The 26614-nt window shown below is 49.1% G+C and overlaps 1 protein-coding gene across 1 annotated transcript; it reads right to left on the bottom strand.

The window, feature by feature from the left end:
- Positions 1-26614, bottom strand: PLEKHO2 (pleckstrin homology domain containing O2). Its single transcript, XM_050309690.1, has 6 exons — positions 26444-26614; positions 21553-21705; positions 15175-15291; positions 8478-8582; positions 6246-6344; positions 1-4459 (listed from the first exon to the last, which is right to left on the bottom strand). Exons 1-6 carry the CDS (start codon positions 26450-26452, stop codon positions 3227-3229), a joined length of 1716 nt encoding a protein of 571 aa, XP_050165647.1. The 5' UTR covers positions 26453-26614; the 3' UTR covers positions 1-3226.

Below are 26614 nucleotides of genomic sequence, written 5' to 3'. Positions count from 1 at the left end.
TTTTTAAAAGGAGGTTTTATTGCCAAATCTCAGAGCTCTTTACAAGCAGGAGACAAAGTGCTGCCTTTCCACGGGCTGCAGCAGCTGCTTTTCAGATCGTCATCCACACTTGCTCGCTTGCAAACTCACTTCCTTCCTGTCACAGACCTGTACCCTGGTGGCACAGCCCGAAACACACTCACACCACAGCACTCCATGCCCAGGGGGCTTTCAGGCACAAAAAAAACCCGAAAACAAGCCAGGCTTAGTGTAGCCAGGAATTAGATGCAAGTTTAAATGTAAGTTTAAAGGAAGATTAAAAAAAAAAAGTGCACGGTGGCAGGATGTTCGCTGAAGATGGGAGTTGCCATGAAAGACTGGATGTTTTAGGATGAAACTGCTAAACCTATTAGAAAATATAGTTAAAACCAAGAGTCTCAGAAGGAGAGTTACTGGGTGCTACAGAGATTCCACTTAAGTTATACCTATTTACAAGACATAATACAAATCTAGTACGTTCTGTTAGTACAGCATATACAGTAATTAGCTGTAGCTTGTAAAATGATTTAACTTGCCCATTTCCTAACAGATATAGGGTATTTATCTGTTAGGATTCCTACTGTAAAATGTCAGACACTTATTCATTAGAATATTCAGTATAATATAAAAATATACAGTAAATATAAGCACATCCTCTAGGTTTGGCTGTAACAGATAGGGATGTCTGGATATTTTCATCAGCACTTTTGCCAGACGAGTATCTACAGTACACACTGCCACAAGAAAACACTTGTGAGAGCAAAAAGCATTTGTATATAAATTAGGGGACCGAGCTACCCCATAAGCTGTTGGCATTCTCCTGGATTTCAGTTCCAGCCTTTGATTTGCCACCCCTGGAGTTCAGGACTGGCTTCAGCTTTGGGATACGAACCTGTACGCAGAGTTTGCCCTGGTTTGTTTATATTCCTGTTAGTGTGAACTGGGGTTTTTTTTCCCCATCTAATTTATTTCTTGCTACAGAACTGCATCTTGCAAAAGCCTGCCCGCTCTCTGGAGCTGATGTCCCCCGACTTCAGTGCACACCAGGTTCTGACAGCTCACATTCACACCACACAGTGTTCGGTAAACGAAAGTGCACATGCAGAAAAATACATTTTAGATAGCAGATAGGCACTGAATTATTGTCTGTGTTCTTAGCCCTTGCCCTAAGTGTGTCTGGAAAGGTGAATATGACCCACGGTTCACATTGACTCTACAGCAGCAAATGACACAGATCCAAGAGCTTGCTCCAGGCTGTGTGCCTGGGGGTGGGCTTAGGACGTAGGAAACTTTTTTGTCTCAAAGCAAAGCTTTTTGGCACCTGAGCCCTGAGTGTTTGACTATGTAGAATTTTCCACTAGATAGAATAGCAAGTGAATTCCCATGTGACATCTCTGCCTGTCTTGAGAGGGGGGCAGGCCACCAAAAGCAAGGCTGTTTTAATCAAAAGAGGCAGAAGCATCAGTTGAAGTCACTACCTGTCTTACTGGCTCCAGGTGGTGAAAAGTAGGATGTTTGGAAGCCCAAAGCCAACATTTCTGTGCTCAGACCTGAAGTGCCCACTGCCCAGCCTAAGAGGAGACTCAGATGAAGCTTTACAGCTGCTGTGGGGGGTGTTTGCAGCCCACTGCAGCCTTGTGGGACCTGGGAAATTAGAAGAATAAACGGGTGAACTAAGAGGGAAGTGCTGGCAAATGAGAGAAGAGAGTTTAGGTAGCGTGTCACTCCTCGGAACCAGACTGGGAAGATCAACCTTTTCTTTGCTTTCAGAGTCTGGCTCGAGCAAAGGAGAAGCCCTTTGGGCTGTCACATTCTCCTCAGAGCAACTCTAGAGAACAGGGGAGGGGACCCAGCTCAGGTACAGGGCTCTACAGCAGTAGTGCAAAGACATGATTTTGTCACTGCTGTAGTCAATAAAGACCACGGGTTTTGTGGTTGCTTTCAGCAGGTGGGCAGGGAAGCTGTGGGAATTGTGCTGGAGCCTTCTGCAATTCCTTCCTCAGACCCTTCTGTAGCGATGCCTTTTTATTTTAAGGTACTTCAGCAACTGGGAGCAGCCCCAAAGCTGTGCGTGCAAAATGCCTTTCCCTCCATGTCTGCCAATTACAGAGGTCTGGGCCAAACCCTGGCTCTCAGGCTGGCCAGGACTCTGCAGGTACAGACACGTTCCATGGGAAGAGGGATCTCATCCAGATCCGCTGCCTGATGTGCCTGCTCCTTCACTTACATCCCAAGACAATTCTAAGGGAATGCAGATCCCCAAAGCTTCCTAGTGACAGCTCTCCTGGGGATCTCCCAGAGCCAAGCTCTCCAAATGTCTGGCTCATTGTTCCCAACAATGCTGAGGGGATTCAGAGTTACCAGGTGGGTATGGTCCTCAATAATAAATGTGTTGTGCTGCTAGAAGACACCTTCACAGGCCAAGTGTAACCTCAATTTCCCTATTAATCACAGAGGAACAATCAATACTTGCCTGGCAATGATGCCTTGAGACTTGTGTTCACTCAGGCAGTGCTTAGCACACCTAAAACTCTGCAGAACCAGACTCAGAGTGCCTTCATACAGCTGCTCCAGATCAGGGACACTACTTGGAGTCAGGAATTGGCCAGTTTGGTTTGCCTCTGTGTGAGGTCACTTTTTAACTGTGGATGTGGTTTTTGAGAGTGTCTTTGGAGAAGATTAAACCGTTTATCTTTACATTCCCAGATGTCACTGGGCCAGGTGGTCTGGGAAACCTTGCCAGCAAGTGAACAAACACTGTCTCCATTTATCCTTACATGATTTAACTGGGAAAACCAGATAGGTGCCAGTGTAATCTCGTATCTGCTTGTCTGTAAATACAGAGGACAGGGGCTTTTGCTAGAATAGCCTTTCTGCTCCTTTCAAAAAATCTGGCTTGGTCTGATTACCAGCAATTTTTAAGGCCTGATCCATTGAAAGGATTTTGGACAGAGTCCTTAAAGAGCATTCACATTTTTGAAACTGTTCACTGTCCTGTAACCTTCTGCTGTGCTAAGAGGATTAGAACCAGACTGGTATGTACAACAGGAAGAAAGAAAGATGCTATAACTGAAAGCTCAATTCTGCCCCACAAACATGGTGTGTGCACAGCAAAAGACCACCTTTAAACACTGGCCTAGCAATGGTACAAATCATAAATGGCAAATGTTTAGCTTTGATTTTGAGAAAGAAGTCTCTGCAGAGTATGTCAAGGAGCACTTCTCCTATAAAGAGTCACTAGATCCTTTTGCTTTTCTTTCTGTTTCTGTGTTGCTTCTTTTTTCAGTTCTCCAAGATCTTTAATTTCTTGCAAAACTTGTGTAGCTTGACGAAGTTGTTCTACTGCCTCATTGAGCAACGTCTCTGCCATCACTGGGGGTCCGTTCCCCTCCTGTGCCTGTTCCAACCCTTCACGTAAAACCTTCTGCAGAAGTTTTTCTGCCTTTTCCCTTTCACTGGCAACTTTCTCCTCCATTTTAGCTAAGCACTGATGGGAATCCTTCAGGAAACCTTGGCCTGCAAGTGCTCTCTGTTTATTTCTGGAGTCAGACAGCAAGTCTCCCAGAGAAGAACTGCGAAGCTTGAGAGCTGAAGTGCAATCTGTAGAATCTTTTTTCTCAACAGTTGCTTTTACACTTTCATGGTCTGTTTCTGTAGCTAAGGAAGTCTCTGTCTCTTCTGCTGAAGTTTGCTGTTCCTTCTCAGCAGCAGTTCTCCCATTTCCTTCTTCTGTTTCAGTTGCTGGGGATGTGAACTCTGCTACCTCGCTGGCTGCGATCCCGTTCACTGGGGTCTTGGAGCTGCCAGATTCCAGCTCTTCCCCAGCTTCCAGGTCATCGTGGCTGGAGTTCACTGTGTCAAGCATTTTCTCTGACAGAACCTTAGGAGGAACAGGAGGCTTTGCAACATCTGCAGCATCAATCTCATCCAGGTTGTCGTTGCTCTCATCTCCTGATGATTCCAAGCCTTCTGCCTTTTTAGGTTCAGTGGTTGGTTGGTCCCAAGCTACTTTTAGCTTGTCTGGCACATTCTTAGGAAGTGGGACTGGAGGTTTTGCTATAACCCTGTTGCTGACCTCAACGAGGTTCTCCTTGTTCTCCTCACTTGGTGCTTGGGATCCTTCTACCCCCTTCTCTGGGCTTACAGAGTCCTCATCCTTGACATTTACACTGTCCTTTGATGTGATGCCTTCTTTAAGCTTCTTATCTGGAGGCAATGGAGGAGACAGAGGTTTTTTATGTTCCTGGTCAGGAACGTTGTTGTCTGCATCCTGATTTTCTCTTGTGCCAGTGGGTTTTATAGGTGGCATAGGTGGCTTTGGAGTTTCTTTTTGAGGTGGCTCATTGTCACTTTCGCTGATGGTGGAATCAAAGGTTGGCGGTCCATTGTCTACTATATCCAGATCCAGTCGCAGGATACCATCAGATGTACACTTGGCAGCCTGAAACACGAGAGAGAAAACTTTCAATATCTATCCCATCATCAGTCCTGTGCTCCACCCTTTAATTTCAAGTCAAAGTGCAAAACAACCAGCATGGCAACAACGTGCCTACCCAAAGGCTCACCTGCTGTCTGCTTTTGAGATTGTCGTATTTGCACTTGAACAGATAAAACCCAAGTTGATCTTTAGATTGCATGGCCAGGGATACTATTGTAATCCTGGTGCCTTCTGCTTGCTTCCTCCAACCTGATGTCATCCCTAACTTACCAGGGCCAAGCCTCAGCTGGTTAAACCTCCTTCAGACCACAGGCTGTGTGTAAATCGCTCTAGTAGGGAGGTTTTCCTAAAAAGGATGGACTTAGCAAAGACATTGCAGTGTGTAAGCTCAGTGCCCCAGAGGGAGAAATGCGGTGGCAGTTCCTGTGTGAGGGAACCCAAAACCACACAAAGGCGTAGCTGCAGCAAGGGCCAGGCTCCTGCAGTGCAGGCAGTTTAGTTAAAGTCTCTCTTTGCATTTCCAGCCCACCAGAGAGACAGAGACAAGCTGCATCCTGGCCCTGACCCGTCCTCACCTGGCCTGCTTCGGCACTGAAAATCATCTTTCATCCCACTTCCTTCACAGAGCTGCAGCCAGAAGTTGTGATACACATCTTTCTGCAGGCTCTATTCCCTCCCTTTCCCCTCATTCCTGCTTCTGAATTTGTAAGCCACTTTCCCTTGATTTTGGCTGAAGGTGAGAGCTCTTACAGGTATTAACCTCGGAGATACCTTGTGAAAATAGTGATCTGAGCTGAGGAGAGAGATGCCTTTAGTGCCTAGGGAAGGGCTTCCCACCTTACCTAACCCATATTAGGCAACAGAGAATCCACATTTCACTGTTGCTGTGACTTTTGTCATGTTTTCTTCTGCGGTTTTATGGAGGAGTGGATGAGAATCTATGATTCATTCCCATGCATCTCTCTGGAAGAGACGCTCTCCCTCCATTTCTATGCAAAGTAAAAAGTCTCAAGGCATCTCATTTTCTGCACAAGGGTCATCTGGGTGCTGTGCAGGCACATAAGTCAGAGCCTTGGAAGTTTGAAGAAAGAAGGTTTGATTTAAAAACCTTCCTTGGTTAAGATTAATGCTCTGCTAAATTATCAATCTGTCTGTGGAAAGTTTCATAAATCACAGGAATCAAACATTAGTAAGAACCTCTCCCATGGAAATGAACTGCAGGTTTACTTTGTGGTTTTGCCTTTTTTTTTTTTGTTTTAAGTGACAGATCCAGAAAATCAGTTAAGAGTAGACAGGCTAGTCCATAAAACTGCCTGGGAGGATAATGTATTGTGTTTCAGATCTCAGGAAGGGCTTGTAAGCTTGAAAGCTCGTCTGCTTTCTCCAGTTAGCTTAATAAAAATACAACGTCTCCCCACAGACTGTGCAGTTCTTCTACCTTCAGACCACTGTGGCTACGAAACCATCACGTCTCAGAAAATAAATATAGGAGCTTCAGTCTCTTCTGATGAAAATGAAACTATAATGGCTCTCAGCAGATGGTGAAGCAGCTTGTGAGTTATGGAAAGCTAAATATATGGTAACTTGTCGCAGCAGTTACAGATCTGTGGGAACCTGGAGCTTCGTTAGAGGGGTGCTGGCACAGTCTTTCCCAGAGGAAGTTGTTTCCCTCGTCGCCTTTCTCTGGGCTCTACCTGGGGTTTTCCCTGGGGTTTTCTACCTCAGTGGAAGAAGCAGCTCTTGGTTGTCCCAGCTGGTGGGATGGCTCACTCCAGGAGGCTGCACTTACCTCCTTCAGGTGACTTCTCGTGGGTGGTCTGCGCCCGTGGGACACCTTCACCCTGTCCCGAGTTACGTGGTCCAAGGAAAGGCTCTCGTCTACTTTCACCTTTACCAGGGAAAGAAAAAGAAGCAAGAGGGTCATTAATTTCTCAAGACATGTCTATACTTACTGTCACACGTGAAGGGATGGGGGCGAATATTTCACCACCAGCCTCTGCCTCAGAGCTCAGTTACAGCCTGCCTGCAAAGCCCTGCGTGTACATGATGGATATCCAAGGTCTCAGAGGTTTGCATGGCTAAGCTCTCCTCCACCTAAAGGGCAGGGAAGGAAGGACACAAGGAGCTTTGTTGTCCTCGCTGCACCCCGTGCTTGGAGTGGGTCCTGCATGTGGCAGAGCACAGCCCCAAAACTGCTGTTGCCATCTTAGAGGTGAAAGCTCATTAATAACCATGACCTGACGGTGAACTGTATCAGCAGCGCTTTGTTACAGCCCTTCCCTTCCACAGCTCTAATGACTGCAGGATGCTGAGGAGAAGGTGTGAGCAGTGACCTGGATTAATTGCAACTCCAGCTGAATTAACAAATTTATTTCCTTTCTCATCTGGAATCAGATGAGAAATCCACTGCCTCACACGTGTAGGGAGGGAGGTCCCAGCGCCCTGACAGGTATTTCTCTGTGACCACCTACCCACCCACCCTGTGATGGCTGAGGGCTGGAATCCAGCCCATGCAGAGGGACTGCAGTGACTGGGGATGGTGAAACATCTACATGTTCTTGGTACCACACGTTTGTACAGTAGGAAAGCTGGCAAGGGTGAAATAGGAATTTAAAGGGAAAAATGTATCCCAACCTCTGGCTGATATGGCAGGGTGGTTTTACAGCTCTTTTGGTTGCAGAACTGCTAATCCAAGCCATCTGAGGGCTTGACTCATTAGCCTGTGCCTGGCCTGTGTGGAAACACTTTAAATCTGAGGTTTGATCCTTACTGGAATGAATGATTATTAGAGGCTGGCTCCCTCTGTAAGGAGGATAACCCCAGGTCACCGGGCAAGGAGGGGACCTGAGATCCCACCTTGCTGTGCTGCTGAGGGGTGTGCAAAGTTCACTGCCACCTGTACCCACCTGCTTTTGTCCTCTGCTGAACAAAAGCAAAGCCCAAGCTCTCAGAGTTCACACCTCCAGCACTGTATGTACAGCACTTAACCCTTTTCTCAAAACTTTTACTCATTGCTTTGGTTTCCTTTGCTAAACAGATGTTGCTGATTGCTTCGCCCCTCCTTACCCTGCTCGTTTTATTCTTGTGTCATTCCCGTGGTTTTGGTTTTGTGCACTTCCTTTCAGTTGCTGAAACAACTGCAGAAGAGATGCTGCCCCTTTGGTTTAGCTCAGGGCTGATTCACAAGCTAACAGGGAGCAGGGCAAGGTTGAACAGGCTCTAGGATGTGCAATCTTCATCCTTCCCTCTGTGCAGAAGGATGGGAGGAGAATTAAGGAGTGCAGGTGTGCTGAGGCCAGCTGAGAGACAGGCAGGTTTGGCTGGGGCCATGGAGTAACTTTCCACCAGACTTGTCTCCAGACTGCAGGCGGAATAGCTGGTGGACTGAGTCACTTCAGATTTTTCCAGTCTTGAAGACTGGGCTATGTCCTAACCAAATGCCTCCATTTGCAGGCTGCTTGGTGCTGAGGATCATGGCAGCACTGGGAAGATGTGTCTCTCCAGGCTGCATCCCAGCTCTACACAACTCAGCACTGCAGCTGCTTCTCTGCACCAGTTGCTTCCACTGGGAGAGGGAAATTCCCATGAATTCTCTGATCCAAAGCCCACTGAAGCCACCAAACTACCTCCCACCAACTTTAGTGAGCTCTTGTGTCCCGTGGGACTCTTGATGCCAGCTTGTAGCAGCACAGTCCATCCCTCTGACACTCCATCTACTCATCCAGCTGCTCCTGCCTCCCTGCATCTAACCCTGTCAGGACAGAGGGAAAGGCAGCAAAGTGTAGGAGGGTACCAATGGCTCTGCCTCCTTGAGCTGGGAACTGAGGAGGCTTAAAGCTCCCAGCCTGAAGGGAAGGAACTTGCCTTGCTCTGCACACTGTCTTTCTCTTCCCTTGGACCATGGCTAGAATGCAGGAAGGACAGGGAGAAAGAAGGTTCAGGAAAGTTCTGCTTTTAGCTAAAGGAGCTGTGGATGAGAACTGACACAGAAACACAGGAGTTTGAAAACTATTTCTCTTACCTCATCAAATATTTTGTTTTTGCCTCTGTTGATCCCCTCATTAAGAGCTTTTATCCATGATTCCTTTTCTTCCAAAGTTGGAGCTTGAAATTTGATATCATGAACCTGCAAGAGCAGAGAGATAATTTTTGCCTGAGCATTCCTTGTCAGGACCAGAGGTAGCTCTGAATCACTTCAGTTTCTATATAACTTCCAGTTCCAGCCTGTGTTTAAACTACAGATTCCTTTGTGCTTTGGCATAGCTCCCATGAACAGGATTTTGTTATGCTGAACAGCCTGTTGCTGTAGTTTTATTTAGGTAACTAGTAACTAAAGTAGTAAGAAAGTAAATTTCTTCCTTCTGCAAAACACTTGGAATAGCTCCTAGAGCAGCAGCGAGTGGTACAGCAAATGGTTACACTGTGCACAGAGTCAGACTGAAAGTCCAAGTCATCCTGGGCTGGTTCAGATGGAATAAAATACTTTATCTCCCACTTCCCCCAGGCTGCAAGGAACAGAAAGAAAGGCTGCATGCAGTGGGCTCTGACTGCTTCCCTATTCCTGTGGCTCTGCAGAACAGAACTGATCCGGGAATCCAGGGCACTGCCCTTGGCTGCACTAACCCTGGCTCAGCTGAGCACGGACACCATGAGGCACCAGGGAGATGTAAGTGACAAAACTCACTGTATCTTTTTCTGTTTGCAAATGAAATCCAGCAGTGAACGCTACAGAAATGAGCTCTCTGGGGGCTGAAGAGCTGTCCTAGGGAGAAGGGAAGAGCTGGCCATCCAAGAGGGAGCTGGCAAGAAGCATGGGTCACAAATAAGGAGGGAGGACGGATGATTGCATGGCCTGTCCTCCAGCCAACCAGCTCTTCCCTTCCTCCAGGGCAGCCCCATGGCTTTGCTCACTGTTTACAGTCTCTTCTTGACCACAGCAGGGACAACAGGTAGGGTGTTAGTTACTTCACTGCTGTTTTCTCTGAGCACCTCACCAGCGCTGTGTAGCTTTGCCCCAGAGTACACTTCAGGTGAGGGAAATATCATTTTCACATTACAGGTGGCTCCATGGCAGACCAGCTGGAATGCAAACAGCTCCATGTGGTGCCCTAATCCACACTGCACAGGCACACAGGAATACTCCTGTGCTAAAGAACATCAGCAACGTTGCAAAATCAGGCCCTTAAAATTGAGACACTCCCAGTGTTTCTGGGGCTGCAGGGATTGTCAGCCTGCTGTGTGTGTTCCTCCCAGCACCCTCCCTAACAACAGGATGGCACTTCTTCCTGAGTTATCCCATTGGGTGTTTTATCCTCATGGGTCAATATGTCTTATTGATTGCACTCTGCTCTGGCCCTGCCCTGAGAACAGGATTACTGATTCCCCTGTCAGTCTTTTTCCTTTCCTGCTTATCACTAGAATATCTGAGGGTTTCACAAGCTCCTTTTCAGAGCAGCTGAAATTATCCCCCTCTTACAGATGTGGAAGTGAGATACAGAGAGGCTCATTCAAAACATACTGGTGGGGTCTTGTTTGGAACAGTTTTTTTACAGGTATTTAACATCCAGCAGATATTCTTAACCTTCCCACTGCCTTCTACAGCAGTTGTAGTCTCAGCCTTTTTGTCAGTGAGGCCCCACATTCTGCAATCGTGGCAGTGTCTATATAAAACAGGGACTATATTAAATGAGGGGGGCAAAGCTAATGGTGACTGACAGTCCAAGGCTCTTAGCAGCTCCCTGTTCATGGCACAACAAAGCACCAACTGTTCTGGGTCTCAGCAACTTCTGAAGGGACCATCAGAAATTCTGCAGAACTAAAGCCTGATCTTCTTACACCCACTCCTGCTGTTGGAAACCAACTGTTCTTCCTTATGTATTTATTCCTCGTGTCAATGCCATGGATTTACATCTGCACAGCCACAAAGTGGCAGACCCTCACCAACACGACAAGCAGGGAGTTAAGGAGCAATTTGAGGAAAGATTGTTTATTTGATCAGTTTGCACAGAAGGTAACAGGATCACATCCCTTCCTGAGAGTTCAGAGGAGAGGACAGGGCCTGACCCACAGCCCCCTGGAAAAAGAGCCCTTTGTCTGGGGTGCAGAAGGGCCACTCTAACCAGGGAACTTAAGGGAAGGCAAGGCTCCAAAACGGAGCGACGGCCAGATTTTGTTTTAGTCTGAGCTGGCCTGCTTTTGCGTGTGCTTAAAAACTTTTTTTGTTTGGAAACGATTTTGCCCCAGAGCTTTGTGATTATAAAAGCTTATGAGAAAGCTCTACTTGTGAGCAGCTGAGCTGCTGCACTGCCTGGCAAAGACCTGGCAGCCTGCACCAGGGTTTACAAATCTCCGTACATGTTGTTCAAGGGAAGGATTCCTGCCTCTCTTCAAGCTTCCTCTTCCAATGCCACTTTCTGTGCCTCGTTCCAAATAAAGCCTCCCAGACTGTGACTAAGCGCTGGTGTCAGCAACTCTGTGGCAGGGCAGAGAGGACCTCGGGAGGGGGTGGCTCTTCGTTAATGAGAAGCTGAGATGTCCCTCTGGCATGCAACCCTTTGCCATCAAATGCAAATCCAATGGATAGTGAGACAAGGCAGGAAGGAGCTGGGGGAGCTGGTCTCAGTCCTGCCTGTAACTGAGGCTCTGTGCACTACTCTGAGACCCCCCAGGTTCTTTACAAACAAGGAATAAATGAATTTATCTTGTCTGTACTTTTCTCTTTTGAATATTTACAAATATCAGCGGATGCACCTGAAAATGAGTATTTCCCACAAAATGGTAAGCAGGGTCTGTTCTCCAGCAGGAATTTAAGTCAGTGACACCAATATAAGAGGGCAGCAGGCAGGGTAGCACATTTACACTCCTTCTTGCTAAGCCAGCTGAGACTGAGTCATGCCATAAACAACAGGCTGGGGTGCCAGGAAAAGCTGTCCTGGCCAAACCTAGTGACCATTGTAAGCCCTGAATACAGGCTACGCAATTTACTGTCAGTTACTCAGAGCACAGCACGGCCAGTCAGCTCCTGCTGAATCACTGCCGAGATGTCATGAAACAAGAGCTCCCACACGGATCACTGTCCGTGACGGCAGCGGGCACAGGCTCCCTGACTGCTCCTTGCCTTCCCCGAGACATCAGTCTCCTCGAGCACTGACAGTCTGATGGCTGTGCTGAGCCTGCTTTCCAGGAAAGAGAAGTGTTCCCAGGGTCAGGCTGTTGTACTTGCACTGAATGATTTAACAGACGAGCTCTGGAGAACTGTGTAGCTGCAGTTTAAGACCTTTACCAGCACTCGCTCTTTGCTGAGCAATTCTGCTGATCTGCAGCAGAGGTGGGTGACAGAAACCTGTGCTTGCTCCTCACCTGTTTCAGTGCAAAGCCTGGTGCTGGGGCTGGGCTAAGATGGACTGTGAACTGCTTGTGAACTGCTGTGGGGATGTTGACTGCTGACTTTTGCTACGGAGTGGTCACCTCCAGAAGAAGCTGACCAGAGCTGGGTCAGTAATGACTTAAACCACCAAGAGTGCAGCAGAGTCTCTCTCCCAAATGCGAGGTCAATTCCTGCCTTCTTCTGCATGAAGTCATCTGGTTAGATCATGGAGGGAAAAGTGGAAGCCAAGGGACTCCCTGTCTGTGGCAGGGGAGTTGGAACTAAGTGATCTTTAAGGTCCTTTCCAACCCAAACCATTCCATGATTCTGTGAGATGATTGTCAGAGTATTCTGGTGGTTTGCTGCAGCTGAACCAAGAGCTACCTCATCCCTGGGAATAACACAGCGTCTCTGCCAGACTGGCAGACCCCAGGAGCAGACTCCTCCATGCCTTACTGCATTCTACTGCAGCTTCCAGGCTGGGCCCATGCTGAAGGCAGTTCCAGGTACCTGACAAAGGGAAAAAGTAAGCAATGGAAGTTTGCACCCCTGACTGCAGGTGCCTGGCCACGCTGGGGAGGAGTTTTGCAGGGCTTGCTGGTGGACTCTCCCTTACTATCACCCTCTTCCCCATGTTAAGACTTCCCTGCAGCTGAAGGCTTCCAGATCCACTGAACACCAGACTTGTGCCAATCTCTTGTGCCAGTCTCCAGGCAGTTTACACCAAGCATCATTCACACTGCTTTTTGCATGATCATGTTTAAAGTCCTCAGGCCAAGGCTGGTGCCCTTTCTTAGAAGGCCAGCTCTCTGCACCCAACAGTTTTCATCTAATGGCTGTGGGTGGAATGAAGCATTTGAGATTTCTAAGCAGACCAGGGCTTTTGCACACTGCCAGCTCCCCTCCCTGAAGAATCAAAGCTCAGGGGGCAGTGCTTTCTTTCAGCTCCACACCAGTGCAGGCATTTGACATGCTCATATTGTCACAGCCTGGCAAAAATGTCCTCCTTGTGAACAGGGCAAGCAGAATCTGGGGTACATCCATCAAAGGCCAGTGTTTAGCAGGACAGTTTATTTATTTGGGTGAAACTTTAGCTGGTGAGTAGTTTTAACTGACATTCATCTCTGCTCTTCAAGAGTATCCCATCCAAGATTTAAACTGGGCTCCCTGTATTCAAGAAGGAAACTCCTGTTGTGCACTGAAACAGAAATGGCCTTTCCCAGCTTGTTCCTAAGTCCCAAAAACTCACTGGATTTCTACATTCCTCACAATTATACTGAGGAGAGGGACCAAAAAAAAACCAAACCCAAACCCTAGCAAGATGTGGCAGGGCTTGGCAGGCTGGCTCTCAGGGTGATTTTAAACTGTGGATGGCAGCAAGCCTCCCAAATGGAAAATGTTTAGCTGATATATATCGCCACAGCTGCGATTTCAAAACAGAAGAAGGACAGTTGTGTACGTTGGCCTCCTAATTGAAGCCTGTGCTAACATCTGCCAAAGTATGTTGTGTGTCAACACCCTCACCAGATTCCCAGCCAAAAGGAGGGTGGGAGGGGAGCTACAAACAGGGAACTTTTCATTTATAAAAGCCCTTCCTTTCACCAAAAGAGCCTTATAAAAAGTAGCCTCTATCTAGGTCTCCATTGAATCAGTGGCACGAAAACCAGGGGAGCTGTAAACTTGCCAGCATGCCAAAGGGATGAAGTTACCCTTTTGGGCACAATTTGGGCATATTTTTCTCATAGCAAGAAATCAAAGGTTTAGGAAGAGTCTCACACCCTGTGTTGGAGCAGTAGAGAGACAGATGTAGATATTACACACTTCTCTCTCAGTAATACTTGCAGATAATACTAATTCCTACCATGATGTCTACCTCTGAACACACAGGGTTCTATTGGCCTCCCTAAGAATAGGTGTGCACTTGGAATTACAGAATCCTAGAATGATTTGAGTTGGAAGGGACCTTGAAGACATCCAGTTCCAGCCTTTCTTCCATAGGCAAGGATACCTTCCACCAGCCCTGTCCAACCTGGCCTTGGACACTTCCAGGGATGGGGCAGCCACAGTTTCTCTGGGCAACCTGTGCCAGGGCCTGCCCACCCTCACAGGGAAGAATTTTTCCTTAATGTGCTCTGGGCTCTGGTTCTGCACTGGAGCTCCCCAGCCCAGGGTGTGGATTTCCAACACCCCATCACTTTGGTGCATGGTGATTAAGATAACTTCTCTCCCTGATCCAGACTGTGGCTACTTGCAAAACAAACATCAATCACCTTCTCTCTCCACCCCCACCCTGGTCCATGGGAGTGTTTTGGGGCAGGACAGTCCTTGTTTTGTTGTTTTGAATGAAGTTGAGCACAATGATGCCCTGAACTCAGCTGGGGTCTTATTATGCGAATAAACACGAAGTGACTGGAGTGAAAGAATAAGCAACAGTGACAACTAAGGGCTAAACAATCTCCATTTATTTAAACAAAATGGAGATGGGGGAATGCAGCAAGTTGGTATTTTTGCCTGCTCATGTCCTTATGGAAATGAACATGTTTTGTCCCTCACAACCTCTCGGATTTGCTGGGGGAGACTTAGTGAGAATTTTAGGCTAATAAAATCACAGCGAAATTAGAAACAAGTCAAAGTGTGATGCCCCAAAGCAACAATGAAGCCCACAACAATGCTGAAAGGGATAGCACATAAGTAGGAGCTAAGGAGAACTTCCAAAGATGTGTAGTGATGATGAACCTGGATAGGAAGTAAGGCAGGGTGTCCTTGCATACAGCCAGTGCTCATGTGGATGTACAGTCTCTTTGCAACACCAGCCTTGGTTTTAGGTTCTGGATGTAACCAGATGCTGTGCAGGAAGCTAAAGAGGTGGAGTTTCATTTATTCTGCAAAATAAATCTTTTCTCCTAGGAACTGTTTGGCTGCAAGTAACTTTGCACTGGAGTTTCTCAGATCAACAGTTCCAAATGCAGGAACTGTCTCACTACATGAACTGGGATTATTGATTTCCCTGGAAACTGGGCAAAGCTGCAGCACCTACAGCTGGGACATCAACACATCCTCACCCAGAGCACATGGGAGAACCACAGGGAATGGTCATTCTCCACTGCACAGGGAGTACTGGAAGAAAGAAAGTGACAAGGCAGGAAAAATACCAAGAGGAAAAAGTAGAGCCACAGCGAGACCCCTTTCCCCATGACAGGAAGAAAGTCTGCATGTCAGTGTTGTTCCTCCTTACACACTCCCAGCTGCCAAGGACCTAAATCTCAGAGCCTTTCATCTGCTCTGGGCACAGCTGCCTGGGAACTCATTTTGGAGCTAGCAGACCGGAGGGTGATGAGAAAGGCAATCCTACCTTCTTACCCGGGGAGCGGATTAGAATGAAACGGTTTTTCCTTTTTAGTAGCGCACGCAGCTCCTGGCACTTGTCATAACTCTCCAGTTCCACTGTTTCTATGCACTTCTGTTCATCCTGCAGTGAGGGAATGAAACAGTATTATGAATAGGAGGCACTGAAATCAATCATTTACCATCTTGCATCTGTATAAAAGCTCTTCTGCCTTAAAAATAACCCGCATGCAGACAGCAAGCCCCATAAATCAGGCTGGCACTTCACTAAGAAAACACCCTGGTCTTTAAGCTACAGTCCTAGTGGTCCACAGTGGCTGAGCAAATAACAGGTTATGGACAGTAACAGCAGCTCCTGCCATAGCTGTTGGCCTCATCCAGGGATCTGCAGCCAGAAGTGACTCTACTTCCTCCCAACAATGAAAGGAGCAGACGTGATCCTGCTTCCTCACAGGGAAGATGACACAAGCACCCTGATGGTCCAAGCAGCCCCCCAGGAAGCCTGAGGCAGAGCAGGGATAAGAGGGGAGCCCGGATGCCACATGGAGCTGGGGTGGCTGCTCCTCACGTCGAAGAGGTCAGTGGGAGCCACGTGCGACGGACAGAGTCCTCTCACAGCCACGCTCCGAGCTGTCAAAACGCTTGGGATTGGAAATACGGTCCCATCCAGCCAGCAGAACTGTCTGGACCACTGTCTCAGCAGGGAATATTTATCTCTGGAGTATCTCCACTGATGACTGCCGGCCACGATCTTGGCTCATTTTTCCCAGTAACATAACTAAGATTCCACACGTGGTGCGTGGCTCGGTTCAGCTGCAGAGCACCGTCCCTAATAGGAATCGCAGTGTAATGCTGGGCAGAGAATATTCTTCATGTCTCAGTAGCCCAGCAGAGACCAGAGCGCCCTTTAGCTAAGCAAAAACGAGCAGTGAGAATCTCAGAGCAGCTCTTGCTGGGGAAGTGCTACAGTCAGCGTGGCCCATGAACCTCTCCAGTATCATCCCAAATTAAAACTGCTGGCCATAACCAGCCTCAGCTCAGCCTCCGCTCCCAAGGCAGCTCCTTGTACCCATATGAGTTTGCATTTAGCAATTCCTGTAGCGGAGAGGGGGTGTGGGATGAGGAAACATGTCGTAGCCAGGAAGCTGCTGCGTGGCTGGAGGCAGGGAATGGAGAGTTCAGAGGGAAGTGGGCTGCGGGGAATTTCCTCCCTTTACCACTTGACATTTAAGTTGCTGTGCAGAGCCCGGGCTGTGTTTCGGTTTTCTTAACCCTCCTACCTGGGGATGGGGGCCCGGCAGAGCCGATGCCGATACACAGAGCAAGGTCTGAGCCACCGAGGGATGTCTGGATCTAATTTAGGTTTATTATTTTAATGACATTACTGTTTATGTCATTTAACACTGAGTAGGTGAATGTGAACTGGGAAAATGCATACTAGGAGGAGGAGATTAATCCTGCCCAAACCTAAAACTCGGCCGATAAAATCCTGCTGACGCTACCGAGCCCTTTGAAGGCTCCTGCTGCAATCCTGGTATCGCAATGTCACTGCAAAAGGACAGGGATGGAAATAATAACCCCTCAGCGGCCCACAAATGACAGAGGAGGGTGAGGTCAGGAATACATGCCTCGGGGATGGGTGATCTCATCCTGGCCTTGGGTGGATGACCGCCCACGTTCCAGCCCTGCCGCGCGGCCGGTGCAGCTCCAGCTCCTTCGCCGGGCTCAGGATGTGGAGGGCTTGGCAGCGCTCCGACCGGAGACCAGCACCACGGCTCCTGCCCACCCTCCCCGCTCTCAAGAGCAGCTCTGTCCCCAGCAGAGCCCAGTGGCTCCCTGTCACCCTCCTTGTCCACGCCATCCTTCCTGCCTCTTGGACGGGAACTTTTCCTCTGATCCCATGCGAGCCATCCTGCGCTTCCTAAGGACTGTGGGGTGGAGAGCTGTGGTTTCACTGTGAAATTGCCTCTTGCCTTCCAGCTGCCCCTCTCCTCCCTGGAGAGGCCTTGGGGACTGTGGCCTGGCCAGGGAACAAGGGCAGAGAGGACAGGGGACATGCAGGACCCTGTCTCCCAGGGACACTGGCTTGAGTGTGCAAGCTATGGCTCCTTCCTCTCAGGGACCTGAACTTCTCCAGTGAGTTATCCTCTTCAGGGAGGGTGGGGAAGAAAGCAGACAGAGAAATATAAAAACTCCATGTCTGAGGCAAAGGCAAAGCATCTGAGTTCAGGGAGCACCAGAATGGGGCTTTTGTCTCTGTTTTACCCTTGGCAAGCAGCCATCCCCTCTCTGTGAGCCTACCTGGGTCACAAAGACATCCTTTATGTGTGTCCTGCACCACTAAGGTGAAGAATGAAGAACGAAATACCCAACCCTGTCACAGGTCTCTGGGTCCCTTCAACCTCCTGGGATGTGCAGGACACTCAGCATCAGACAGAGACAAGGTCACTTCCAGAGCCCTGCCCCAACACACAGGTGTCAGACACAGGTTCTGGACAAGCTCAGTCCTGGTACAGGAACCCCTACATTCCTGATTTAATGCAGAAAGACTATTCCATTAGCTATTCATGGAGCAGATCCTGTGACTTAAACATGTCTGTGTCTGTTGGCTTGGCCCTTAAGAAGAAAATTACTGAACACCTGGACATATTAATGCATGTGCTTAACCAAAGAATCACACTTGGCAGAGCTCCTTAATGAAAAGTTGATAAAAAGGGTGGAAAAAGACTCCCTGAAATTTTTATCTGTATGAAGGCATAACTCTCAGCAAAGACCTCCTCACTGACACATACTCACAGGCTGGGACCCTCCATTCAGTGTAAAATGCCTAGATCTGAAATAATAATTTATTTCTCTACCTGAGGCTCTCAAAGTGTTTTAATAAATCACTTTTGGGTATACCTTGCTATCACTTTACCAGGGGCAAAATACAGATGGTAACTGCCTGACTGTTGAATGCCAAGTGGATCCTTTGACCTCTAAAAGACTTTGTCTAGTAGGATTTTTCCCTGTCAAATAATACACTTACAAAAACCCCCTAAACCAGCAAGAAAACAACTCCAAGCACTGGCTGCACTGTTTGGGGAAAAAAAATCAAACCCAAGACTGATACTTTCTAATCCATGGAGTGATGATATTGATCTGTTTAGTCTCTCTGCATAGCATTGCTTGGTCTTCAGATGCTCTCTGCAGGTTTTTTTATTCTGGCAAGAATATGTAGAGACAAGAAGACATGAAATCCTATTAGAAAATAACCTGCTTAGTTCTGTGTGGACCTGCACAGCAGTTTCTCAGGATCCCAGTATTTGCATCAGTGCCTCCTTTCCTGAGATTTGGATATGTAATTATTATATAAATGTCTTGCTTAAATGAGTCTTCATTTAGGTGAGGGTACAGATGTAGGGTGCTGTAGATGGAGGCACAGCAGATAACAAGAAATCCATTTCCCTTCATTTCCCACCCGCTGAAAGAAACCCGAAGCCGGGCGGAATGACTTTCACCCCATCTGCTCCAGGGAACACAATAACCACTGGCCATTTGCCTTCAGGAGGTGGCCCTGCTTTAAACCAAACCCAAAGCCTGACTAACAGATGCAACATGGGGAACACGCTCCCAGGGCAGGTCAGGAGCTCATTCCAGGAGACTGCTGTCGATGATGATAAACACAGTATCTGTGTGCTGCTCAGACTGTGCTTTCCGGTGACACGGTACAACATTCCTGCCTGGATCTTGTGTTGCCTGTCCCCTCTGCTCTTGTTTTGCACCTAAACCTCAGCTCCAAGTGCAGCCAGTGCACCAACAGGGCGGCCTGCACAGCCAACAACTGCTAAAGGCAACATCAGCACCTCTTGGTGAAGGGCTGGACACGGGAGGGGCTGATAAAAGCACAGCGAGTCCGAGGCACTGACAGTTCCTGGAAATCTGATGGGCTCAGACCAGCTGAAATACTCAGCCTCTAAACCTGCCCGCCCACATGGAAGCTGACCTCCCTCTCAGTTAACCCATCTAGGTCTAATTTAGGGTTCATATGGAAATATCCCTGTATTTCTGTTGCCTGAGGTTTTATCTCCTCTCTTCTTCCAGGGCTCCGATTGAGGAAGCACCGAACAACCACATATTTTAAAATGTTTCAGCCTGAGGATGGTCTGGGATGCTGGGTCCTTCTCCAGGGTCACACAAAGCAGGTATTTGGAGAAGATCCAGGGTGGGGGGAAAATGGCACCTTGAGCTCCAGAAATACAAACCACCACAGCACACTGCATCGCAGGCTCTCCTTGCACACTGGCCCTTCCCATCTCAAAAACTTAGTTCCCCAATTGTAAGATGGAGACAACCAAACCTGCCTGACTCACGATAAAGGAAGATAAATACAGTAATAAACATGAACTGTCTCAGTTCTGTGGCAACAAGACCCCTCCTGAGTGCAGAAAATTGCCATTTCCTCTGGTTCCCCTGTAGTAAGTCTGCACAATCACATGCTATCCTATTGTGCTACCAGATAATTTTGCAGCAATTTCCTCTCCCAAGACATCTGACTTCACTGTAAGCCAGTTTAATAGCCTATAGATATTAACATGATCCCTTATTTACAATAATGGGACCTTGCAGCTACTGTAGCTTACAGATGCAATTTATTACAGGATGTTACCACAATCCGCAGGCTACCAGAAAACATTAGGCCTGGTTGCTACAAATGCCATTTTCCTTGTTGAGATAATAAAATAAACCTTTAAATGATTGGGATTTTTCCTTCTTCTGATTGTCTGTGAAAATTAATCTTACTTTAAAAGCCTCCTTTTCCCTTGTGGTAATGAGAGCCCCCATGTATCTTGTTTTTAAAGGCATGCCCTTTACAAAAAAAACCTACGTCACGTTCATAGATTTTGAATCTGCAAGTTCCTGAAGCTTCAGCTGGAGTCAACAGGTGTCCAGAGCACTGGGAAATGGTCTGCAGAGAGTCAACAGTTTGCAGGACCAGGCTGCATCCCTCTGTGTATGAGAACCCCCCTCTGCTTCTCCTGCCTTCTGAGCTGCTCATCACCTGACATCGACTTCTCCTGTCATTATTCTTGCGCTCTCCGTGACACTTCACAGCTAAGAACAAACGCCTGCGGAAAGCTTTGGGATTTGGGAAGAGCAGGAGGGTTCAGCGTAAGGGAGGAGGTAATACCCTTTCACCTAATCTGTTTATAACAAAATCTTCTTTATTAGGCAATGGTATGTTTTTAAAAAAAGAGAACCGAACTCACTGTTGGTCCCGTTGTTCCTGAAATCATCGCAGCAATGCAGCTGCTGAGACATTTCCCCATTCTTCTTCCTTCGACACGCTGCACATGATGCACGACATGATTTTGCTTTTATATCATCCTGATGCCCACACGTGACCCAGACCCCCTTGGGTCAGACACCACACAGGCACGTGGTCCTTGTGCAGACCACGCTCCCCCTTCCTGCTGCACACACAGACTTCAAGCCACCACGTACCAGCAGGGCTCAGACTTATTCAACCCTCACCTCAAACCTCTCTTGGTTGAAGCTTGTGCTCTGCACTGGAATTTCTGATTTTTGGGGCAAACTCTGCTCTTGCAGAAGCTGCTTCCAGCCCAGGAACCGAGGGCCTGGCTCAGGAAAGAGCCACCTCTGCAGCCCGGCAGCGCCAGCCCTGCACTTCTCATTCTTCTTGCCTGAAAACGCAGCACAGATTTCACTTGGCTCTTATTTCTCATTTGTATGGAAACAGCTCTAATCGCAGCCATGAACTCAAGGCATGCAGTTTATCTGGGGAAGTCCAGGACAAGGCTCCCAGGGGTCCTTCGCTCAGAACTGGCTCAAGCAAAGGGAAAAGATGAGCCAAATCCAGACTGTGTCCCTGCTTAAAGAGGACAACAAACACAAAAAGCTCACCCTGCATCCATCAGCGGCTAAAGGAAACCCTGAAGAGTCTGGTTAGCAACAATTTGAGCTGCTTGAGGGGTGCCAAACAGCTGCAGGGTTGCCTGCCATCCCCTCAAGCAGCAGGTGGGAAGTCAGCCTGCTACAATCCACTTTTATCCTTCAAGAGCCAAAACCACACTGCACATATCCTGCTTCCGCCCGAAGCTTTACTCCATTCACCTTCTCACAGGATGTCCTGCCTCCCTCTTTTTTTTCTTATTTGGCAATGGCACTGTCAAAATATTTACTGGCTAAAATATTTATGATATATAATATACTCAAAAACACAGCTGCTGCCTCTTCTTTACAGAGTTTACCCTTCCTGGAGTAAACTGGAGAAGCTCTTTTGAAAGGAATGGGCTGCAGGGAAGAGTGAAAAACACAGGGACATACATGTGTCCCCAAGGGCCTGATCCTGCCCCTCACTGAAGGCTGTTAGCTGGGACCATACCTCGTCCTCATAGACCACGAGCTGTGTTTTCCGTAGCTGGATGTAACGATCCTTCCACAATCCCAGGAGACCCCCACTGCTTTTCTTAATCCAGCCATATTTCTCTGCAGTTGGAGCAGACTTTGGTTTCTCTGGCACCTCCTCCTTTGTATCCTGCAAGGAGAGAAGGCAGAAGGAATTATATTCAGAGCACTTTCCATGATGAGAAAGCCTTCCCAGAGAAGATCTCAGCACCCACCAAACGCGGTCCCTCCCTACCACATCACAAGGGAAGGGACTGGCAACTTCCAGAGGAAAACTCAACCAGCTCCCACAGGACTGGGGAGTGGGCACAGACCCTGGCCACCCCTGGGGACACTGTTGGGATGGCAGCAAGTCCAACCTAGACTACCTTCTCTGTGCAGGTACTCACTGCTCACTTGTGCACCAAGTGCACCTTGAAAATTAGCACCCTCCTCTCCTCTCTGCTCCTCCAGCTCTCTGATAAATGCCAGCAGCATGGATCCTGCTGGCATCAGTAGCAACACTCATATTTTAGCTCAAGGCCACTTCTGCAAGCCTCTCCTCTGGGTCTACATTTGGTCATCGTGCCCAAAACAACTCCCCTGGGCAAATCCCACGAGGGTCAGGACTTCATCCCATCTGCACTAAAATGTTCCCAGCAGGCTCCTGCGTGGGAAGGACTGGCAGACAAGGCAGCACCAAGAGTGGGGGTGGTTTTTTTGTCCTCCCTTTAGTAGCTCCTTGCTGTTTGTCACAGCCTGCTCTTGCCTGCCTGCAGCAGCACGGAGAGCTCCATGTCCTGCACTGGGATGCAGGAGATGCAGAACTTCCCTGCACTGAAGAAACCATCAGAAAAATCCAATGTCAATATTCTCGTCAAACAGAGACAGGAAACCTAAGACAGGGAGCAGGTGCAGTTGGGTTTATTAGCTGATGCCTTCACCAGCAGACTAGTTGAAGATGAGAGCTTTCCTCCCCTCCAGCGTGCTGGAAGAGCCTTTGCAGAGGCAAGATCCCCATATCCCCTCCCTTGGAGCCTCCTGCTTCTCCCAACATCCCGTGGACCTCTCAATAAGCCTCTTTCCCTAAAGCAAGGTGAGGGGAATCCCTCACTGAGCCAAATCCCCTAACACAAACACCTTGCCAACCTTGTGACTTGTCAGGAGAGGCCAAGCCCAAATCCTCCAGCCCCCTCCCAGGAACCCCACTGTCCCCCAGACTCGGTTTCTTCCATGTTTTCATGTCTAATAGCAGCAATCCTGCTGCAGAAAGCTGGCACACAAAAAGAGGATGAGTGACAAAGGAGAGCCCCAGACACACCAAAATGGCCCTCGCTGCACAAGCTGGACTGGCTGGAGCTCAGACATCACGTTTCATAACAGGAGGAAATCCCACGTGCATGGAAAGGAGTTGGAGCTGCACACTCCCATGGCCAGGACAGAGAGAGTACAGATGGATGAGCTCCAAAAATAAGGAGGAGAGCCTTGCTGATGAATCTGTTTCCCTGCACCAGACTCCCAGTGAACACGCCCTTGGACAGCAGCTGCCATCGGGGTGAGCTGTTATCCCAAAGAGGGAGCTTGCACCCACAAAAAGAGGAAAACCAGCTTAAATACACCATGCACCCACATTTTTTCTGATCCCTGCTAAGGTCAGGAAGAGGCTGGGCTTTGCAGGTAGGCTCAGGTGGTAGACTGGGAACAAGAAACTCAAATAAACCCTGTTTCACCTAAAAAGAAAATCAGGCCAGGACCTGTAACATCCTTGTTCTGCCTTTTGCAGAAGTTATTTCAGTCGTACCGAGCCGTGTCTGAAACGGCCACGATACAGGATGACTGAGCACCAAAAAGTTTTCCGGGAAACGAGGGGGGACTGTGTGGCGTGGGTTTTTTTGTTTTTTTTTTTAAACTTGACTTTTTAGGTTGCCAGGAAGTTGTATTCAGTTGAGATCTGCGACTTCAGCAAACATCAATTCCTGCACAAATATAGACCTGCTGGTTTCCTGATCAAGCACCCTTTTGATGTCATTTTTAGATAATTGGGCATGGACTTTAACCTCCCTTGTAGCAGTTTTGAATGGATGTGGCTGTATGAGGACTTTATTTGTGTGAGCCCAGACCAACAATCACCAAAATGCTTTTACTCTTTAAGGCTTTTCTTGGTTGGCAGATAAATTTTTGCTATTCTTTTTCCCCACCTGGCAAGAGAGGCTGAAATCACAAGGTAAATCCGTCTATCCATGCTCTGCTCTGCAGAGTGAAAACCGCTCTGGTTTTAAAATAAAAGTACTCCCTGTGAAGACACAGCATATAAGATCTGCCCCTGAAAAGCAACCCATCCCAGTAGAGCTGGGGCTCATGCTGACACCTCTCCCCTCCATGGCATTGAAGGGTGGCCTTGGAGCTCACCCTCTCCCCAGGCCACTTCACAGCCCCGGTTGGAGCCACCTGTCTAAATGGAGCCGTGCGTGGGGCTCCCTCCACACCAGGCAGGACTTCCCGCTCTGCCGGGACCTGGGAGCATCCACATGGAGGATCTGTGACTTCAAGCCCCACCTGAGCAGCCGAGGGGAGGGCAGGTGGGATGAGATGCAGAGTGCTGGTCTCAGCATATGACAGGGCATCTGCTGAGAAGCAAAGGGCTCTCTGCCCCTGTCACTGCGCAGGAGTGACCAGAGCCCAAGCTGCCTCCTCCAGTCCCCACGACCAGGCAGAAGTAAGGGGTGTGATCCTGCACTGCATGGGGCTGCTGAGCTGCCAGCTCTGGGTCAGCAGCTTTCCCTTCACATACCCAGCACATCCCCAGAGAGGGGGCAGGTGCTGTAATCCCTCACCTGCAGCTTAAGGATGTAAAAAAATTGTGGATGCAACTAGGCTATTTGTTACCGTGAAAGCAAGTAGAGTCCTGGAGATGGCTGCCTGGCATTTTTTGCAGATTTTTTTTATGCCACCCCTACCCTGAATCAGCAAGGGGAAGTTGGCTCCACCAGGAGCAGGTCATTGTGTCCATCCTACCCTCTCTGCTTGCAGTTCCACAACTAAAACAGGAGCATGGCACAAAGACATCAGTTGCTGTTGTTAACTCAGTTATATGTGAGCATTCTGCAAGAAACACTAACATATCCTTCCTGGGATGTTCTTGGCCTGGATTCATTCCTGACGCTGCGGTAAATCCATGAGAAGAACCCCACTGACATCAGCCAAGCAAGCCAGCGTAAATGAAGGAAGAACTGAGTTATCCTGATGCTGGATCACTCCAAAGGCATCGCTCCCAAAACCAATCCGTAACCAAGCCATTTTTGCATCTTATATCACGGTGGCATTAGAAGTGAAACACAAGTTCCACTCTTCTAGTTTTGGTTTAGCCTCACATTTCGCAGCTCAGCAGAGATCCCAAATCAGGGGGACAGGGGGACTTTTTATTTAACAATCAGGCAGTTCTTTCTCCCTTCCCTGCCCTGTATTTTACAGGCCCACAAACCCACATACCCTTCATGTCTTCCAACAAAAAAAAAAAAAAAAAAGAGCTGAACCACGGTGGTACTTTTAAAGTTACACACAGTACACAGAAGTGCCTTAGCCAGTTACAGCAACTTCATTAGAGCGAGCAGCTCACTTATGGCACACTCCTCTCTAGCAAGGAGCAAATGAACATTCCCCAGGAGACAACCCGCGTCCCCACACCTCCACTCTTTTCCTCCCTTTCCATTTTATCTTCCAAACCTGGCTGTTAGCGCTTCCACTTCTCCCAGGAGCAAAACTGTCTCACTAGAAATGAACTGCTCAGATCCACGTGGAACTTGGGGAACTGCATCTGACACCCCCCTTCCGCAACTGCTCCCTGGAGGATCCCTGTTCACTAACGCAGAGCGGCCGGTGAGACCCTCGGTCGATGCTGGGGTGGGTGTGAAGCCCCTTTGGCCGGTGGCCACCAGCTGGAAGCAGTTTCTCTGCTGTGGATTAATTTCATGGATGCCAGCGGATAATAACAGCTCTCAGCCACTACCAACCTGGGCTGCTTTGCCGTCTCCCCGCTGTTTTAAAAGAGCTTTCATTCTTGCCACAGAATGTCTGGAGCCGAAGTAAGGGGGTGTGAGGGGGGAGAGACAACCCACAGCTACCGGGATCGCATGTGCCAGAGCCTGAAGTCCTCAGGCAGTCTGTCCTACCGTGAGCGAGCTTTGTGCACGAGTAGCAAAACCTCATTCAGGGAAAGGAAGCAGGAATAATTGCGTGGCCAGACGAGGGGAGAAAACGACCTGTTTAACTTGCTTACAAATTTGTGGCATCTTAATCAACCCGTACAGGGATGGATTATTGGGGCGTCATCCCATGGACGTGAAAAACTACGTGTGCAGGAGAAGCAGCGCTGCCCTTCTCCGAGTTAACCCCGTCCCAAACAGAGAGGAGGAGAACAGAAGTGGGGAAGGCTGGAGGTGCGTGGACATGTCCAAGCCGGCTCTCTGACCCAGGCCTGGCTCCAGCAGGGCAGGACAACACCCCAGCGGCAGTCACACGGGATGGCCCGAGCTCGCGTGGAACCAGAGCCGGCCGAGCCCGGCAGCCCCTCCCCGGCCGGCCCGGTCCAACATCCCGAGGGCGGCGGGGATGCGCTGCCGAGGCTCTGTCCGAGCCGCTCCGGGAATGCTGGGCATGGGGACCCCCCCTCCCCGCGGTCTCTATCGCTGTCCCCCGGGCGGAGCGGGGCCGGGATGTCCCAGCGCCAGCGGACACCCAAAATCACTCCGAAGTGGCCGGAGCGGTCCCTCCGCCCCGGCGGGCGCTTCTCCCGCCCGCCCCGGGGGTCCCCCATGCCCGAACGGCCCCGGGGGTCCCCCAGCGCAGTCCCGGGGACACTCCCCGCCCGTCCCGCTCCCGGCCGGACTCACTTGCTCCATGGCTCCTCGCCGCCCGCTCAGGGGCTCGGCAGCCGCCCCGCTGCCCCGCTGGGCTCCGGGCGGACGGTCATGCCGGGGGGTGCCGGGCCGGGCCCCGCCGCTCTCGCCTCCGCAACAACTTCTCGGGGAGCCGGAGCCGCGGCAGCAGCAGCACCGCCGGGT

Source organism: Myiozetetes cayanensis, unplaced genomic scaffold, assembly GCF_022539395.1.
Source record: "Myiozetetes cayanensis isolate MyiCay16 unplaced genomic scaffold, myiCay2020 scf14, whole genome shotgun sequence".
NCBI lineage: Eukaryota > Metazoa > Chordata > Aves > Passeriformes > Tyrannidae > Myiozetetes > Myiozetetes cayanensis.
Note: the sequence above shows the minus strand (reverse complement) of the source record. Positions and strands in the feature narration are given on the sequence as shown.